Source organism: Rattus rattus, chromosome 10 (genome assembly GCF_011064425.1).
Source record: "Rattus rattus isolate New Zealand chromosome 10, Rrattus_CSIRO_v1, whole genome shotgun sequence".
Lineage (NCBI taxonomy): Eukaryota > Metazoa > Chordata > Mammalia > Rodentia > Muridae > Rattus > Rattus rattus.
The window spans coordinates 55,628,517-55,648,723 of NC_046163.1; the positions used below are offsets into that span (position 1 = coordinate 55,628,517).

Here is a 20,207-nt window from a genome sequence, read left to right on the forward strand (position 1 = left end):
AGAAGAGCAGCACAGTTGTCAGGGAGGCATGAGACATGGAGCAGGAGGTGAGAGCAGCGGCCAGACTCAAGAGCTCCTAGTAGGATACATTAAGGAAGCTGGATGCCATCCATAGGCAATGAATATCCCAGGCAGAGCTTTCCTGGGGAGAATGGCATAGTTAGGATGTAATTTTAGAAAGCTCATTCTGACAGACAAGTGAAGGGAGAACATGAGTGGCTCAGATGAGATGCAGAGATCTAGTTAAGGGTCTCTACCAGAGACTCAGAGAGTGGGTCATTCCAGGAAAATAGTTCAAGGCATACAGAATAGGTTCGAACATAAGAATAAAAGCAGCAGAACTAGCAATGGATTGAGAGTGTGATAGGGATGTGAAGAGGGAAGAAAAAGGAAAAGAGAGGGAATAGACCCAGGTTTCTATTCAAGCAGAGGCAGAACTGAAATACTGAACAACAAGAGAAAATAGGCAACTGTTTTGAGGTCAGCCTAGGACAAGTACAGGCTAAAATACATATAGGCTGGCAATAATTTACAGTAAAATTAATATGACAATAAAATTCTCAAGAGAGCAGCCTGGTCTGAAAACATGAAAAAGTGAGAATAAGGTACACAGTTTGTAACCAAAATTTTATAAACAATGCAATCCTGTAGATCCAGGTATAATGTACAAAGTGTGAAGCCGTTAGCTGTATGTTTATTAAACACCAAATTATATACTTCCTGCAAATAAGAACACAGAGAAACCTGACAGCATGAAATGCAGCTCAATGCCAATTCAGAAAACAAATTAAAGCTGAAAATTAACTTTAAGCTTAAGGGAGGATTTTAGCCAAATGTGTTACCTTGGCATTTGAGGAAAAAGTAAAAGCAAGAAGGCCATTTTCAATGTTTTCTTGCTTGTTTCCCCTGAACCATGCCATAAATCTAGTCAAGATTTTCTGGTTTTCCTTTAAAGCAGGTCTTAGTTCCTCCTTTAATAAATGTCCTTCCTATTCCTGGAACACATGTCTTTTTCTCTGAAGAGAAAGCTCTCAACAAACAGGCCTTGCTCAGTCCTCCCCAGCCTGTTACCGTTACATTACCCATATTGCAGTCACATCTGCCCACGACTCTCTACCTTTTCGTTAATCCCATGCCTTTAGTCTTGCCATGGGGATTCTGAAGTAAGACGGTCTGCTAGGTTGAAGTCAGCCTATATAACAAGTTCCAGGCCACTCAGGGCTGCACAGTGAAACTTACCTGGGGTAGCCACAGCACCAAAACACAAGTCTTTGAGTCTTAGTTCCCAAAGTCAAGATAAAAATCAATGCTAGACAAATGAGTATGCCTATTTTTCTTTTGTTTATAAGGTCCTTAGCCATGTACCCAACATAGGAAGAAAAAATGTTGAGCCCACCACCACCACCACCACCACCACCACCACCACCACTAAAAATGAGGTGGCCTCTGGAAAAATAAAAATTAGTTTGAATCAAATAGCAGTTAAGTAGTATAATCAAAGAGAACAAAAGGCTTTGGGGATTTTTTTTTCCTGATACTGAAGTCTGAACACAGGGCCTTATGTGTGTTAAGCATATACTTTACCCCTAGCCTAGACAATGTTATTAAGAAGGGAAGAAAATCTATATAATGACTATAGGGGAAAAATCAACTTTAAAATCCTCCTGGTTCATGTTATAATTTTTTCAAATGAGTGAAAAGGCTATTTCTGGGAAATTTTATTAAAGTCCATATACAAATATACATGTCCATGTGTGACCACACACACACATACACACAGAGACACACACACATATTAGTACATATGTGCACATGTGTGTGAAGTCAGGTTTCACCTTCCTCAATCATTCTCTACCCACCCTTTGAGTAGTTTCTCAAGGGAGTTTACAGATTATTCTGGGCTGGACAAACCATGAGCTCCATGAAGCAGCCTCTCTCTGCCTCTAGAGACTAGGAATAAAGCCACGGTCGCCTGCACTTACTTTACATGGTAGTGGACAGCCAAACTCAAGGACTTACATCACCACAGGAAGCAGCTAACCAAACGGAGCCATCTCAGAGGCCAGTTCATCAAGGAACATTTTTAATTAGCATAAAAATAGAGTACTCAAATTGTAGCTATCAATGGGATATATAATATTTAACATATCTTAAAAACACCTTGTAATAATTTTAAAGGCTATTCAAATTCTTTTAAGTTTTAAATTTTATTTTTATTTACATGCATGTGTGTACATCTGCTTGTTCATATGTGTATCATGTGCAAGAAAGCACCCACAGAGGCCAGAAGAGGACGTCAGATCCCCTGGAACCAGAGTTACAGATGCTGTGAACCACAGTTAGCAGTTAGCTGCTAAGCCATCTCTCCAGCCTCTTGAAGAACAATATTCCATAGGAGGCCAAGGCAAGTGGGGGACTAACTGCCAGCCAAAGAAAACAGGCTGTGCAGGCTTCTTCCACTGACGCCTCATAAAAGCATTGTCATCATCTGCCTGTGATACCTCCTCCTTTGTCTGAATTAGCTTCCTATCTACTTAATCTTCAAGGGCCTGCTCAAACTCTACCTTACAAAACAGCAAACAGATGCTCAGTTTGTTAATGGGGAAAAAATGTTAAAATCAGAGTTTCAAAAAATGATCTACGGCCAGTCATACTTAGAGCTTGTGCCAAAGTGGAAATTTGAACCATTTCTTTCACAAGTGTCCTTTCAATAAAGGCATTTAGTTCCTTATAAATATCATTTTATAATGTATTTAAGGTCATAATGAAGCTTTACAAAGAATAAACTTGTAAGATCTATGGCAAACTCCTGAAAGTAGGTATTCAACTACTACTTTACCTGCAAGAGTCAGGGGCCAACAAGTACCTGGTTATGCAAGTAAAAGTTACACATGTCAACTGCTATGAATCGTGTGGAGAAGCTGTCAGTCACTAAATAAGAGCTCTCTCCACAAGTACACATTTATTTCAGCCTCTGCCAGTGGAAGTGTTAGAGCAGATGTTGGCAGACTGTGACATACAGTATGTCTTTAAAACTTGTTGGGGTGTGAAATTTCATAAGGTCAAAAAATGCTGCATTTTGATCAGCAGATAGAGATTTTTTCTGTTCTTTTATAAATTATTTCAGACAGGCCAATAGAATTGCTGGTAAACTGTCTTTAGCAGGACATGACAATTGTTTAAAAGATAATTTCTATCATGTTAATAAGCAAATGTTCAACCACAATTCCTTTAGCCTGAAAATGTCTTAAAGTAATTAAAAAGCCCACAACATACTATTCCTGTTGTCAAGGTGATTAATCATTTACTTACCAGAGCCCCTGATGCATAGTGAACATGTTTAATAGGGAAAAGGCCGTTTCCCTCAATACATACTATACATGCACACACATGCATTTATAACATACAATGATACGGAGCTTTCATTTCAAAAGTATAAATTCTCCACACAAGAAATCACAAATATGAATGCAGAGGACTTTAAAATTAGTTCTCAAGGAAGTTCTCAGAGAAATATCCAGGACAGTAAAGATCAAAATATGTTGCACATGAAATTTTTTGGTAAAATTTTAGAAAAATAGTATCTTTCTTCAATTATTTATAATTCTGCAATCTTTTAGCTTTATTTTAAAAACTGAAAATAAAGTTTGAAATTCTTATGTGGTAAAATGAATTTTGTAATACATAACTGTTCTCTTTCCTAGATCTTTTAGTTATTTAATTATGTTTACAAATGTCAATCTCCCTCCCATCTTTTCAGACATATATATGTGTCGCCCACCTAAGGTAGAGTGACAGAGGCCATCTAACTAGAAGTCTAACTAAAACCTTGCAGACTAGACGGTGCCTAGTTCTTCTGTATGCCAGTTTGAACTCGAAACTGCTTTAGTTCTGGATAAAAACAGGAAAATCCTTGAATTGGATCCATAGGTATCAACTATTTAAAAGCTTGGTCAAATATGAAAATAAAAATAATCATTGTTATTTTCATCATGGACATTTTCAATTAAACAAATTTAACGAAGACAACATTTCTATGTAAGCTATGAGCATTTTGTTAGCTCTTCATAAGAACTATGAATATAACTAAAAATATAAAATAATCCCAGGAAATGATTTCTAATAGAAAACATTTATATAATAAGCCAAAAAAAGCAAACACTGACAGGGAATTCTGTGAGGTAATCCAGAGAGTAGGATAACATCTTACAGCTGAGATTACAGGTTCTTATTAACATCTTATACAAAAACCTAAGTTGTGTAGGTGGGCAGCTATATTTACTACATCCAACTGTAAATATGGAAAACAGTAAGCTACACTGCACTGCGTAAGAGGGTAACGACTCCCGGCCATAAGGCGTTGGAATTTCTTACAGTGCTAATCCTTTCTTCCCATCAGATGTAAGCAGACTCTGGTTTCTCAGATCCACAAACACACCTGCTGCGTGATGCCACGCAGACAAATGAACCCACCCGCCATGAACCATTACTCACTTACTTGCCACTGAGAAGTTGTTGAGGGGATAAGGTAAGTCCACATCTTGAGGTTTCTCCTTATAGCCTATGAATGAGCCGTCTGTCTTCAAAAGGAAGTATCTTGGCCTCCAATTTTTTATATATTCTCCTACATGGGAAGAGCACACATATTAATACCAAAAATGAGGTAACATTTATGTAAAAATCCTCCAAAAGAAAATGTCTACAGTTAATGACCCCAGACAATTTATTTTTAATGATTCCATACTTTGATTATTTGCACTCTTATTCCTTCAGAAACTCACTCTCCTGAACACACTTTTGTTTAGATTTTCACTTTATCAGATGGCTGTTGAAGCATATTTCAGCCATTTTGGAAAGCGCTAGCGATCTCATAAATACCATCATAAATCCCAGGGAAACAAACATCACAAGCAGAGTGTGAAACACAGGTTCTACTTTCATGACCAATCATACTCCTTTTTGACTTTTGTTTTTCAAACAAGGGGAAAGAAGTTAATGCCTTTTCCTTTTTAAGACAGGGTCTCCCAGGCTTGCCTCAAACTCAATTTTTTTTCCTCAGCCTCCAGGGTGGGATTATTTTAGGGTGTATTTCCTTGTTAATCTTGACCTTAGCTCCCACGCATTTTATTAGATTTACGTATGAGCTCCACCTATCTACCAAAATAGGTCCAATTTGAAACAGCAGAGGCTTAATAGCTCAGTGGCAAACCAGGAACAGCAGTTCACACCTGTTTTCTCAGCACTAGAGGAGGCTGAAGCAGGAACATCGCCATGAATGCCAGGCCATCCTGAGACACAAACCAAGACTTTGGGTGGAGGGTTTATGGAGTAAGTATATCAGCTAGGGAGGAAGAAAGGTGGGGGAAAAAAAGAAGAAAAAGCTGAAGGGGAGGAGGGAACCATGTGGTTATCTGGTCTCCTGCTAGTACTTATGTGCTGAATCTCAGAACTACAAAACTCTGAAAAGTTTACATTTTATACATAGCAGCTTGTTCTTTGGACCGAGTTTAACCCTAGTACTTGACTTCTGCCAGGCCCTATCCTATCCAGACAGTAGTAAGTCAGAACAAGCTTCCCAAGTGTCACCCTGCCAGCCTTACTAACTGACCCATTACTGCCTTACATCCAGTCTCTGCAATGTTCTCACCGGCTTCCCCATACACTTAGCGCAGCTTCTATAACAAGCCACCTCCAGGTTAACCTTATCTCTGTGTTTACTGCACTGCTTTTCCCATCCTTCTGCTCGGAAGAATTGTTACACTAACACACTTGACAGGCATGTGGGCTATTCCTTATCTCAACACCTGGGAGACAGATACAGGTGGATCTCTCTGAACTCAAGGCCAGTCTGATCTACGGAGTGAACTCCAGGCCAGTTAAGGCTACCAAGTAAGATCCTATCTCAAAAAACAAACAAAACCGAAAAAGCAAACTTATTGCATTTAATGTAACACATATACATTAATATATGTATCATATTTATATATAAGATAATACATTATGGCATATAACCCTAGCACACAGTGGCATATAACCCTAGCACTAGGAAAGCAAAGGCAAGGGACTAAGTTAAGGCTACACCCAGCCTTTTAGTAAAAAAGCAGCAGCACTGAACAGCATCTCTACCCACACCTAAACACAAATAGCTAGACTTTCTTTTCTGTTAATACATTTAATCTATTAAAGTATATTGCTCTGATTGAAATGTAAGAAGAGAAAGGGTAACCGAAGAAGGGAAAACTATTCAAAATAGCTATTCGTTTACTCAGATTGCATTTAGAATAACTCTTGTATGCTGTACAGTAGAGGATGACCTATCGGGCATCAATGGGAGAAGAGGCCCTGGGTCCTGTGAGGGCTCAGCCCCAATGTAGTGAGGTAGGAGCAGGAGAGTGGGTCGGGGGACACCCTCATAGAAGCGGGGGTGGGGGGTGGGATAGAGGGTTTGTGCAGGGGAAACCGGGAAAGAGGGTAACATGACATGTAAATAAATAAAATATCCAATAAAGATAAATAAATAAATAATCATGTGTTGGTCATACAGATATTGGTCTACTGACTAAACAGTTCAATTTTCACAGTTGAAATATTTCACAGTTATATTTGCTATCACTAATAAATTTCATTTAAAAAAAAAACTCTTGAAAGTATTGAAGCTTTTAAACCTCATGATAGAAAGTGTGTTCTCCAAAATTCTACTCTTGCTCTTGGAGCTCATGTCTGTCATCTCGACCACCGCCATTCTTGGTTGACTGGCAATGATACAGTCTCATACCTTCTACTCACTGCCTCTCACTCACTGGTAGTCACAGTAAGTAAATGAAAGATAGGAGCGTGTGCTGAGGGTAGATGAGAGACACTTCTACACACACACACCTGATGCATTCCCTACTTTTACCAAGAAAAAAAATCATTCTTAGCAATCACATATTTACGTAAGTTCACAGTCCCTGTTAAACACCAAAAAGTTGTTCCTGTGCTGACTGCCCTGATTATTTGATTCTTCCCTATTTAATTCTGCATTCCTATATAATTTTATATTGTTCGGTGCCAATATCTAATCAATGATGTAGCATGTAGGTTTCAGAGGCTGTTGTTAACAAGAACAGATTTATACAGATATACTACATGTCTATCAAGATGAACAGTAAGTGAAAATTTCATAGTCATACCAAAGATAAAATGAAACAAAATCACTGAAAAATATAAAGACCAAATCATAAAACAGAATCATTTTTCTCATGGAAAAGAGAACTGAATACATTCATTCAGAAAATATAAAATTAAAATCAAATTTATATTTCTAAACCTAATTTTTCCTTTAGCATCTTAAGTATTTGCATGTTTAGATGATAGTGAATACAAAACTTATGATCTTATAGCTGTCAAAAGTTCTGTGAAAATGAGTCTACTATATATCCCTTAAGGAAACTGTACAATACCCAGACAGGGATAAACTTATTTCCACCAAAGAAAAAAGGGAGAAACAGAAAATTTCTCTTCCACTAAATGAAAAGTAACCAGTTACTTATTTTGAAAGACAGTACTTGCATCTAAGCTAAAATTAAACTTCAAGAATCGCTGCAGGAACGACTGGATAAAGTTGTGAGGCCAGCCTTTTGCTAAGTTATCATCTGCTACAGCCCCTGCTTCTGCTTCCTCCTTGCCCCGCCCTCTGATGAGGGGTGTGCACACTTTGGAATCCAGGGTTTCCAAAATGAATAGTCAGGCTCTGCCTATTTTCCCAGTTGCTCCCAGTTGTACGTCCTCAGACATTGCTGTTACTATACAAAAAAAAACACTGAAAAAAATCTAGATCATACAGCTACCACATATCTAATCCCCCTGCCTGTGTGTAGTCTATGTGTATAACCTATTGCTCCTAGGGTTACAATAAACAAAATAAAATTAGTCAAGACCAAGAAGAAATGATGCAATCAAAAGCCGCGCTAGGTAGACACAAGTTATCAGTATCCAGACAAAGCACTATGGTGCCATGTACACTTGTTAATTAAGCAGAAGTGACTCTAAATAATGCTTAAAAGCACAGTATAGAAAATATGTAAGCCAATGCCCATCAAATAGTTAAGTATTATTCATTATATAATTATGGTGGATTTTTGCACAAGCAGCTCCAAAGATTTGTTTACATTAAAATCACCACACCCACATAAATAATGATTACAATGACTACTTACTTAGGCAACACTGAATTTCTCAGCTCTATAATCAGTATTACAGGACCACCATTCCACGTATGGTCTTTTACTTTTCCAAAAAGGATTCTGGCATTTTGAGATAACATAAATACTAAATGACAGACTTTCAAAAGAGGTATAAATCTTGATCTCTGGAACTTGTGAACATTACCTTATTCTACAGAAGAGAGTATCATCTCATTCTGCAAGAGAGGCAAGGAGGTTACAGATTTTTAGAACAGCTTTCCAGGATTATCTGGGTAGTCCCATATAAATTTAAAATACACTGAATAATAGGTTTGATAGCAGAGTAAACATGACACATGGAGTACGAAAGGAAGCAGGTGACCGTGTAAACAATGGCAGAAGATTCAATACACACTAAAAATTACCTTGATCCACCAGAAATAAGAATAAAGAACAGATTTTCTCCAACAGCTTTTGAAGGAAGAGTAACCTTGCTCATGACTTGTTTTCTCTGTTGTGGTTGCCATGATTGTGACAAAAATATTCGTTGTTATAAGTCATCATTGTTGTTATTTAATATACCCACCCTAAGAAATGAAAGGCAGCTTTTATATGCACTCTCATCAAGACCTGTCATCCAACCACAACAATAAACCTCATGACCCATCCTTGCTTTAGCATGAGAGAAAAGGATACGACTGTCTTCAGCCAACCTCTCGTGAATGCAAAGGAGAAACTTCAAACCATTTTTATACGCAGTAGAGAACCCTATTTGTGAACTGTAGGTTTGTAAGAAAATGTTTTATTTTTAACAGTTCTGAGCTCTACTAGGTTATGGTAATTCTGGAGATGGGGTCTTGGCCAACTTTCTTTCTAATTAATAATTCATTTCCTATATTACAACAAATAATGGCACGGTTTTGAGGAGGTTCCCACTGTTACAACAGAGGGCACAAATAATCATTTTGTTCTGGCTGAAGCCTAAAATTTTTCACAGCCTAATCAAATGGATCATATTGGGGGTGGGGCGATAGACATTCAACTCAAGGTCTCCTACAGTTGTTCATCTAGTGTCAGATTACATTGTTTAATGTCTTCATTTTAAATCAGTCTACATATATAAACTTCTTTCCATTATTCACTGGTACTTCATGAAGAAACATCATTGTAGTCTTTAAAACTTTCTGATGAAGACACCAGAAAGTACCACAGTAAGAGTTAGGGGCCTACATGCCTAGACCAAAAACATTAAATGTTTCAACAGCCTCTCATCTGTATTTGCTTGGACATGTCCACATTTGTTCAGAAATCTAACTAGAAATATGCTTAAACACACTCCAGGATTCTGCTCTTAAAGGTGAATGGGGTGCTAAATAACCAATTCCGTCTTATGGTTAGGTTTTATGGAAGAACCTCTATCTATAAAAAAGATAGAAACAAGACGAAAGATTAACCAGTGGAGAACACTGCATTCATACTCATAAACCTATCCCCAATGTTCTATGCTAACATGGGCTAAGCTAAAAATATACAGTAATAACAACTAGGTAAAATAAATTTGGCCTTATTAAAACAGACACCAACTAGTTCAACTGATTTGACATAATTATAGCTCTATTTTTCACAAATCTCATAAATCAACCATTTAAAATTCAATTATAAAAATCATATTAAAAATATGCTCCTTATAAAAATGGAATAGAACATGAGATTAGATTCCTACTTCCCCATAGAAAATTTAAGGCAAAATACCCAGGATATAAGCCACGGAACTCAAAAATGTTAACAAGCCCAAGGGCCCAAGTGAGGATACTTCAATTCCACTTGGGAGGTAGAAGAAAACAATCAGAGGAGGGAAGAGGGAGGGAGGGAACTGGGTAGAAAAGGGGACAGGGGCAGAGGGGAACATGATCAGGCATTGGGTGGGGGGTCAGGACTGAAGCCCTGAGGACCAGCAGAAAGAATGAAAACAGACAACCTCGGGACATAGGAGGTGGGGGTAAGGGGGCTCTCCAGAATGTACCAGAGACCTGGAAAGTGAGAGACTCTCAGGATTCAAAGGGAGGGGCCTTAGATGAAATGCTCTACAGTGGGGAGAGGGAACTTGTAGAGCCTGCCTCCAGTAGAAAGACAGGGCATCAAATAAGGGATGGGGTTGCCAGCCCACAGTCAAAAACCCTGACCCATAATTGTTCCTGTCTGAAAGAACTTCAGGGACGAAAATGAATAAGAGCCTGAGGGAAAGGAGGTCCAGCGATAGGTCCAAATTGGGATCCAACTCAAGGGGAGGCCCCAAGGTCTGACACTATTACTGAGGCTATGGGATGCTCCCAAAAAGGACCTATCAGGACTGCCCTCCGAAAACCCCAAAAAGCAGCTGGAAGAGTCAGATGCAGGTATGTGTACTCAATCAATGAACAGAAGCTGCTGAACCCTCTGGTTGAATTAGGAAAAAGCTAGAGAAAGCTGAGGAGGAGAGCAACCCTGTAGGAGGACCAGTAGTCTCAACTAACCTGGACCCGACCCCTCCCCCAACCCCGAGATCTCTGAGAGACTGGGCCACCAACCAGGCAGCAACACCAACTGAGATGAGGCCTCCAACACATACACAGCAGAGGACTGCCGGGTCTGGACTCAGTCAGAGAAGATGCACCTAACCCTCATGACACTGGAGACCCCAGGGAGTGGGGCAGTCTGGTGGGGTGGGAGGTGGAAGGGATGGGGGCATCCCTGTGGAGACTGGGAGAGGAATTATGGGATATGGAACAGTCATAGGGTAGACTGGGAGGGGGATAAAATATAGACTGTAAAAAAAATTAAATAAAAAAAAGAAATAGAAACTCAAAGGTTATATTAATATATTAATACATTTATATGTATCTAACAATAATAGTCAAAAAGCCTCTTGAGAGGAAGAAAGGAAGAATGTGGGAGAAGTTAGAGGGAGGACAAAAAGGGGGAAAGTGATATAGTAATATTTTAATTTTTAAAATCCAATTAAAAATTTTAATAACAAAAAAGAAAATTTAAAACCCTAATTGTAACAGTGAAATTAAATCACTAAGATGTATGTGTGATAACTGCTGTTTAGGTTAACCCTATTGTAACAGTCAGGTTAAATCACTAAGATGTGTGTGATAACTACTGTTTAGGTTAACAGCGGTGACTCCTACTCACTGCCTTACTGAATTACAAAGCTAACCAAACCTCGCCAACTAGGTTGAGGGTTTTTTTGGATTTTTTTTTTAATACTGTACTTTCTCTCAGTGTCTAGGCATGGTGGCACAAACCTGCAATTCATACTCTGGAGGCTGAGGCAGGATCGTGTGTTTGATGGCATCCTGAGTCACATTACCCTGTAATGTAATGACTTGAAGCAAGACTCTGGGGCACACAGCTTATATGTGAACCAAGATTATGCCACTGCTTACCTAAATGAATTTACCCTCTTCCACATCCCAACCAGAAAAAGGGAATTATCATGGTCCCTAACCATATTATGTAGGGACATAATGCAGAAGCTCTTAACATTCTGCTTGGCATATATTAGGTACTAGATTTTGCTACGAAATTGAACCATTGCTCATTAATACAATTTATAATCAGCATTGTACTTACCCAGAAATTTTCATATAATTAGAAAACATTAATAAATGTGTCTCATAAATCAAAAACAGTTTTTTAAGCTGGGGAGAAGTCAATAAAACTTTTATTTTTTAATATTTATTCTTATTATTTTAATCTATGTGGAGAGGGCAGTGCATAGTTACTGCAGGTACCCCAGAGTCTAGGAAAGGGTTTAGGTTCCCTGGGGCTAGAAAGAGAAGGTTGTGAACAACATGATATGGCTGCTGGAAACCAAACTTCAGTCCTCTTCAGAGAGCTTCAGCAGAGAGTACCTCTTTAAAGTCTCGAAATACTTTTTTTGCTAAAGACATGGAAAAACTAAACAATATCTAAATACAGCATATTTAAATATTCCTTCTTTAAGAGAAAGATAAAGGAACAGAAAAGTAAACAGAAGTCTCAGAGCTAAGAAATGTTTTTCCTTTATTAATGGGATTTCCTTGTACTGTCTAGGTTTGTCTTGAACTGAGCTCAAGCAATCCTCTAGGCTTTAGCCTCCCAAGCACTAGTCACATCCAACCTGGTCATTATAAACAATTTTTATGAATTTAAGAATTTCTAGCAGCTGAGGAGATGGCTCAGGAGGATAAAGCACTTGTTATGCAAGCCTGACCATCAGAGTTAGATCCCCAGAACACACAAAAATGCCAGGCTGTGATCCCAGTATGGGCAAGGCAAAGACAGGAGGCCCATGGAATGATACAGGTAAACCAATAGAATGTGCAGGCTCTGGTTCAAGTGAGATCCTGTTCATATGCACACAAATATATGTTCACTTGCATACCTGGGTGCCCATGCTCATATTTGTGCATGAACACATGCATGTGTGCATATGCACACATTTCTAATAAATGCCTTTAGACATTAAAAATCTAGCTCATTTCATAATATTTAAATATTTCAATAAACCATCTCTAGCAGTACTCTAAAAGTCTTCATGGACTTCATTTTAAAAAAGATTTAATGTTACCATCTGCATAAAAATCTATTTAACTTCATAAATTCACATTAAATAAACATTTAGTTATTTATTGACAAACACAAACTAAATGTAAACACATGAACGTGCTAAAAGAATAGAGCAAGCATTTTAGCTTCAGTAGATTACATAAGCAAATATTTTCCCCACAAACAAAAAGACACCGGGTAATGCAACAATATACAATATAGCTTTATCTTAAAGCCAAATATTCTATAGGAAAGTACACGATGGTAGATAGAGCACAACATCTGCAGTGTTCAAACCTGCCTGCTGCATTTTTATATAAACGCATTAAACACACTATATATGGAAGCCTGTTCATGTCTCTCAGGGAGAAGAAACATCCTTCTCATTGAAATTATCATATTGTTTTTCAGATATTTTAAAAATAACCTTAGTAATTTTATGTTCTTTACAGCAAAGTTTTATACTACTTTTTAAATGTACATGGACTATATAAAATAACTTAAAAATGAAAATCACTTTTGCATATTGTCCTTATTAAAATATATTATTATTGAATCTAAAGAATATAATTTATAACTCAGAGCATAGTAAATTATTCCACTAAGAGTGATGGTCAGTCTGGTGCACGGAACCTCCCGGAAGGGGCGGCGCAGATCTTCCTGGCTGCTGAGGCCGTGGAGAGCTCATAGGCAACACCCCGCGAGCAAACTTGAGCCTGGGTACCACAGGTAAGACAAACTTTTCTGCTACAAACGACTTGCCTGGTGAACTCAAGACACAGGCTCACAGGAACAGCTGAAGACCTGTAGAGAAGAAAAACTACGCGCCCGAAAGCAGAACACTCTGTCCCCATAACTGGCTGAAAGAAAACAGGAAAACAGGTCTACGGCACTCCTGAAACACAGGCTTATAAGACAGTCTAGCCACTGTCAGAAATAGCAGAACAAAGTAACACTAGAGATAATCTGATGGCGAGAGGCAAGCGCAGGAACCCAAGCAACAGAAACCAAGACTACATGGCATCATCGGAGCCCAATTCTCCCACCAAAGCAAACACTGAATATCCAAACACACCAGAAAAGCAAGATCTAGTTTCAAAATCATATTTGATCATGATGTTGGAGGACTTCAAGAAAGACATGAAGAACTCCCTTAGAGAAACACAGGAAAACATAAATAAACAAGTAGAAGCCTACAGAGAGGAATGTGCAAAAATTCCTAAAAGAATTCCAGGAAAATATAAATAAACAAGTAGAAGCCCATAGAGAGGAGTCACAAAAATCCTAAAAGAATTCCAGGAAAACATAAATAAACAAGTAGAAGCCCATAGAGAGAGTCACAAAAATCCTGAAAGAATTCCAGGAAAACACAATCAAACAGTTGAAGGAATTAAAATGGAAATAGAAGCAATCAAGAAAGAACACATGGAAACAACCCTGGATATAGAAAACCAAAAAGAGACAAGGAGCTGTAGATATAAGCTTCACCAACAGAATACAAGAGAGATGGAAGAGAGAATCTCAGGAGCAGAAGATTCCATAGAAATCCCCTTGACTCAACTGTCAAAGATAATGTAAAGCGAAAAACTACTGGTCCAAAACATACAGGAAATCCAGGACTCAATGAGAAGATCAAACCTAAGGATAATAGGTATAGAAGAGAGTGAAGACTCCCAGCTCAAAGGACCAGTAAATATCTTCAACAAAATCATAGAAGAAAACTTCCCTAACCTAAAAAAGAGATACCATAGGCATACAAGAAGCCTACAGAACTCCAAATAGATTGGACCAGAAAAGAAACACCTCCCGTCACATAATAGTCAAAACACCAAACGCACAAAATAAAGAAAGAATATTAAAAGCAGTAAGGGAAAAAGGTCAAGTAACATATAAAGGCAGACCTATTAGAATCACACCAGACTTTTCGCCAGAAACTATGAAGGCCAGAAGATCCTGGACTGATGTCATACAGACCCTAAGAGAACACAAATGCCAGCCCAGGTTACTGTATCCTGCAAAACTCTCAATCAACATAGATGGAGAAACCAAGATATTCCATGACAAAACCAAATTTACACAATATCTTTCTACAAATCCAGCACTACAAAGGATAATAAATGGTAAAGCCCAACATAAGAGGCAAGCTATACCCTAGAAGAAGCAAGAAACTAATCGTCTTGGCAACAAAACAAAGAGAAGAAAAGCACACAAACATAACCTCACATCCAAATATGAAGACAACCGGAAGCAATAATCATTATTCCTTTAATATCTCAACATCAATGGCCTCAACTCCCAATAAAAAGACATAGATTAACAAACTGGATATGCGAACGAGGACCCTGCATTCTGCTGCCTACAGGAAACACACCTCAGAGACAAAGACAGACACTACCTCAGAGTGAAAGGCTGGAAAACAACTTTCAAGCAAATGGTCAGAAGAAGCAAGCTGGAGTAGCCATTCTAATATCAGATAAAATCAATTTTCAACTAAAAGTCATCAAAAAAGATAAGGAAGGACACTTCATATTCATCAAAGGAAAAATCCACCAAGATGAACTCTCAATCCTAAATATCTATGCCCCAAATACAAGGGCACCTACATACGTAAAAGAAACCTTACTAAAGCTCAAAACACACATTTCACCTCACACAATAATAGTAGGAGATTTCAACACCCCACTCTCATCAATGGACAGATCATGGAAACAGAAATTAAACAGAGACGTGACAGACTAAGAGAAGTCATGAGCCAAATGGACTTAACGGATATTTATAGAACGCTTCTACCCTAAAGCAAAAGGATATACCTTCTTCTCAGCTCCTCATGGTACTTTCTCCAAAATTGACCATATAATTGGTCAAAAAACGCGAGGCCTCAACAGGTACAGAAAGATAGAAATAATCCCATGCGTGCTATCGGACCACCACGGCCTAAAACTGGTCTTCAATAACAATAAGGGAAGAATGCCCACATATACGTGGAAATTGAACAATGCTCTACTCAATGATAACCTGGTCAAGGAAGAAATAAAGAAAGAAATTAAAGACTTTTTAGAATTTAATGAAAATGAAGATACAACATACCCAAACTTATGGGACACAATGAAAGCTGTGCTAAGAGGAAAACTCATAGCGCTGAGTGCCTGCAGAAAGAAACAGGAAAGAGCATGTGTCAGCAGCTTGACAGCACACCTAAAAGCTCTAGAACAAAAAGAAGCAAATACAACCAGGAGGAGTAGAAGGCAGGAAATAATCAAACTCAGAGGTGAAATCAACCAAGTAGAAACAAAAAGGACCATAGGAAGAATCAACAGAACCAAAAGTTGGTTCTTTGAGAAAATCAACAAGATAGATAAACCCTTGGCCAGACTAACGAGAGGACACAGAGAGTGTGTCCAAATTAACAAAATCAGAAATGAAAAGGGAGACATAACTACAGATTCAGAGGAAATTCAAAAAATCATCAGATCTTACTATAAAAGCCTATATTCAACAAAAACTTGAAAATCTGCAGGAAATGGACAATTTCCTAGACACATACCAGGTACCGAAGTTAAATCAGGAACAGATAAACCAGTTAAACAACCCCATAACTCCTAAGGAAATAGAAGCAGTCATTAAAGGTCTCCCAACCAAAAGGAGCCCAGGTCCAGACGGGTTTAGTGCAGAATTCTATCAGACCTTCATAGAAGACCTCATACCAATATTATCCAAACTATTCCACAAAATTGAAACAGATGGAGCACTACCAAATTCCTTCTATGAAGCCACAATTACTCTTATACCTAAACCACACAAAGACCCAACAAAAGAAAGAGAACTTCAGACCAATTTCCTTATGAATATCGATGCAAAAATACTCAATAAAATTCTGGCAAACCGAATCCAAGAGCACATCAAACAATCATTCACCATGATCAAGTAGGCTTCATCCAAGGCATGCAGGGATGGTTCAATATACGGAAAACCATCAACGTGATCCATTATATAAACAAACTGAAAGAACAAAACCACATGATCATTTCATTAGATGCTGAGAAAGCATTTGACAAAATTCAACACCCCTTCATGATAAAAGTCCTGGAAAGAATAGGAATTCAAGGCCCATACCTAAACATAGTAAAAGCAATATACAGCAAACCAGTTGCTAACATTAAACTAAAAGGATAGAAACTTGAAGCAATCCCACTAAAATCAGGGACTAGACAAGGCTGCCCACTCTCCCCCTACTTATTCAATATAGTTCTTGAAGTTCTAGCCAGACAATCAGACAACAAAAAAGGAGGTCAAGGGGATACAGATCGAAAAGAAGAAGTCAAATATCACTATTTGCAGATGATATGATAGTATATTTAAGTGATCCCAAAGTTCCACCAGAGAACTACTAAAGCTGATAAACAACTTCAGCAAAGTGGCTGGGTATAAAATTAACTCAAATAAATCAGTAGCCTTCCTCTACACAAAAGAGAAACAGGCCGAGAAAGAAATTAGGGAAATGACACCCTTCATAATAGATCCAAATAATATAAAGCACCTCGGTGTGACTTTAACCAAGCAAGGGAAAGATCTGTACAATAAGAACTTCAAGACTCTGAAGAAAGAAATTGAAGAAGATCTCAGAAGATGGAAAGATCTCCCATGCTCATGGATTGGCAGGATTAATATAGTAAAAATGGCCATTCTACCAAAAGCGATCTACAGATTCAATGCAATCCCCATCAAAATACCAATCCAATTCTTCAAAGAGTTAGACAGAACAATTTGCAAATTCATCTGGAATAACAAAAAACCCAGGATAGCTAAAACTATCCTCAACAATAAAAGGACTTCAGGGGGAATCACTATCCCAGATCTCAAGCAGTATTACAGAGCAATAGTGATAAAAACTGCATGGTATTGGTACAGAGACAGACAGATAGACCAATGGAACAGAATTGAAGACCCAGAAATGAACCCACACACCTATGGGCACTTGATTTTTGACAAAGGAGCCAAAACCATCCAATGGAAAAAAGATAGCATTTTCAGCAAATGGTGCTGGTTCAACTGGAGGTCAACATGTAGAAGAATGCAGATCGATCCATTCTTATCACCCTGTACAAAGCTTAAGTCCAAGTGGATCAAGGACCTCCACATCAAACCAGATACACTCAAACTAATAGAAGAAAAACTAGGGAAGCATTTGGAACACATGGGCACTGGAAAAAATTTCCTGAACAAAACACCCATGGCTTATGCTCTAAGATCAAGAATCGACAAATGGGATCTCATAAAACTGCAAAGCTTCTGTAAGGCAAAAGGACACTGTGGTTAGGACAAAAGCGGCAACCAACAGATTGGGAAAAGATCTTTACCAATCCTACAACAGATAGAGGGCTTATATCCAAAATATACAAAGAACTGAAGAAGTTAGACAGCAGGAGAGGCAAAAACCCTATTAAAAAATGGGGTTCAGAGCTAAACAGAGAATTCACAGCTGAGGAATGCCGAATGGCTGAGAAACACCTAAAGAAATGTTCAACATCTTTAGTCATAAGGGAAATGCAAATCAAAACAACCCTGAGATTTCACCTCACACCAGTGAGAATGGCTAAGATCAAAAACTCAGGTGACAGCAAATGCTGGCGAGGATGTGGAGAAAGGGGAACACTCCTCCATTGTTGGTGGGGTTGCAGACTGCTGTCAACCATTCTGGAAATCAGTCTGGAGGTTCCTCAGAAAATTGGACATTGAACTGCCTGAGGATCCAGCTATACCTCTCTTGGGCATATACCCAAAAGATGCCCCAACATATAAAAAGACACGCAGCTCCACTATGTTCATCACAGCCTTATTTATAATAGCCAGAAGCTGGAAAGAACCCAGATGCCCTTCAACAGAGGAATGGATACAGAAAATGTGGTACATCTACACAATGGAATATTACTCAGCTATCAAAAACAATGACTTTATGAAATTCGTAGGCAAATGGTTGGAACTGGAAAATATCATCCTGAGTGAGCTAACCCAATCACAGAAAGACATACATGGTATGTACTCATTGATAAGTGGCTATTAGCCCAAATGCTTGAATTACCCTAGATGCCTAGAACAAATGAAACTCAAGACGGATGATCAAAATATGAATGCAGATCACTCATGAGAGACACAGCCAGAATACAGCAAATACAGAGGCGTATGCCAGCAGGAAACCACTGAACTGAGAACAGCATCCCTGTTGAAGGAAACAGAGAAAGAACTGGAAGAGCTTGAAGGAGCTCTGAGACCCCATATGTACAGCAATGCCAACCAACCAGAGCTTCCAGGGACTAAGCCACTACCCAAAGACTATACATGGACTGACCCTGGACTCTGACCTCAGTGGGGTTGCAATGAATATCCTAGTAAGAGCACCAGTGGAAGGGGAAGCCCTGGGTCCTGCTAAGACTGAACCCCTAGTGAACTAGACTGTTGGGGAGAGGGCAGCAATGGGGAGGGGTGGGAGGGGAACACCCATAAGGAAGGGAGGGGGAGGGGATGTTTGCCGGAAACCGGGAAAGGAATAACATTCAAATGTATATAAAAAATACTCAAGTTAATAATAAAAAAAAAAAAAAAGTGATGGTCAGTAAGTTATTCTCATGTTTATTTAACATATTTAATAAAAGTTGATGATCCAAAAGAAATTAAAGAGGTTTTCATTGTTATTATCTCTACATACATCTTAAAACTTTAATAAACGTATGTCCACATAGGGATGTCTGCACTGTGACATCCATGTACATGCATGTATACTCATACACATATAAAACTTAGTTTTTACAAATTTTAATGTTTCGATTGTCACGGAGTCACTCAAATATGGCATTTCTTTACCCTTCAGTAAATTAAATGTGCTAAATTAAATTCTTTTGTGATCTCTACCACTGTCCCTGAACAACTGTCATCAATTGGCTTTGAACATATGTTAGTCTAAACAAACTAAAACAAAGCACAACACAAACTGGATTTGACTACAAAACACACAACGCAGGCTCCATGTCACTCATTGTAAATAATCAATGCATAGCACACATCAAGGAGTGTACCGTGAAAACATGTGTTTAGAACTCAGGATAAAGGTGTAAAATACATTGAAATCAGTTATTTATATATATATATATATATATATATATATAAATAAATATATAGTGTTGTGAGGCTGGAGGGATGTCTCAGTAGTTAAGAGTACTAACTGCTCCTCCAGAGGACCCAGGTTCAGATTCCAGCCCCAACGTAGTACCTTACAACTACCCTTAACTCCACTTTCTGAGGATTTAATGCCTTCTTTTGACCTCGGTACTTGTGACGGACAGACACACATGTAGACAAAACACAGAAACACAGAAAATAAAGATAGTCTTAAACTTTTTAAATAATGTAGTGTTGAAATGCATACAGGTTCTTAGAATATAAATGGATTATAGGCATAGCCAACGCTCATAA

The 20,207-nt window shown here is 38.3% G+C and overlaps 1 protein-coding gene across 5 annotated transcripts in view; it reads right to left on the bottom strand.

The window, feature by feature from the left end:
- The window catches only part of Akt3 (AKT serine/threonine kinase 3), a 281,481-nt gene that overhangs the window by 138,996 nt on the left and 122,278 nt on the right, over positions 1 to 20,207 (bottom strand). For all 5 annotated transcript variants that reach the window (XM_032915105.1, XM_032915106.1, XM_032915102.1 and 2 more), the window contains one exon: positions 4,499 to 4,624. In XM_032915105.1, coding sequence (XP_032770996.1) covers positions 4,499 to 4,624 — 126 coding nt within the window. The remainder of the gene's footprint in view (positions 1 to 4,498; positions 4,625 to 20,207) is intronic.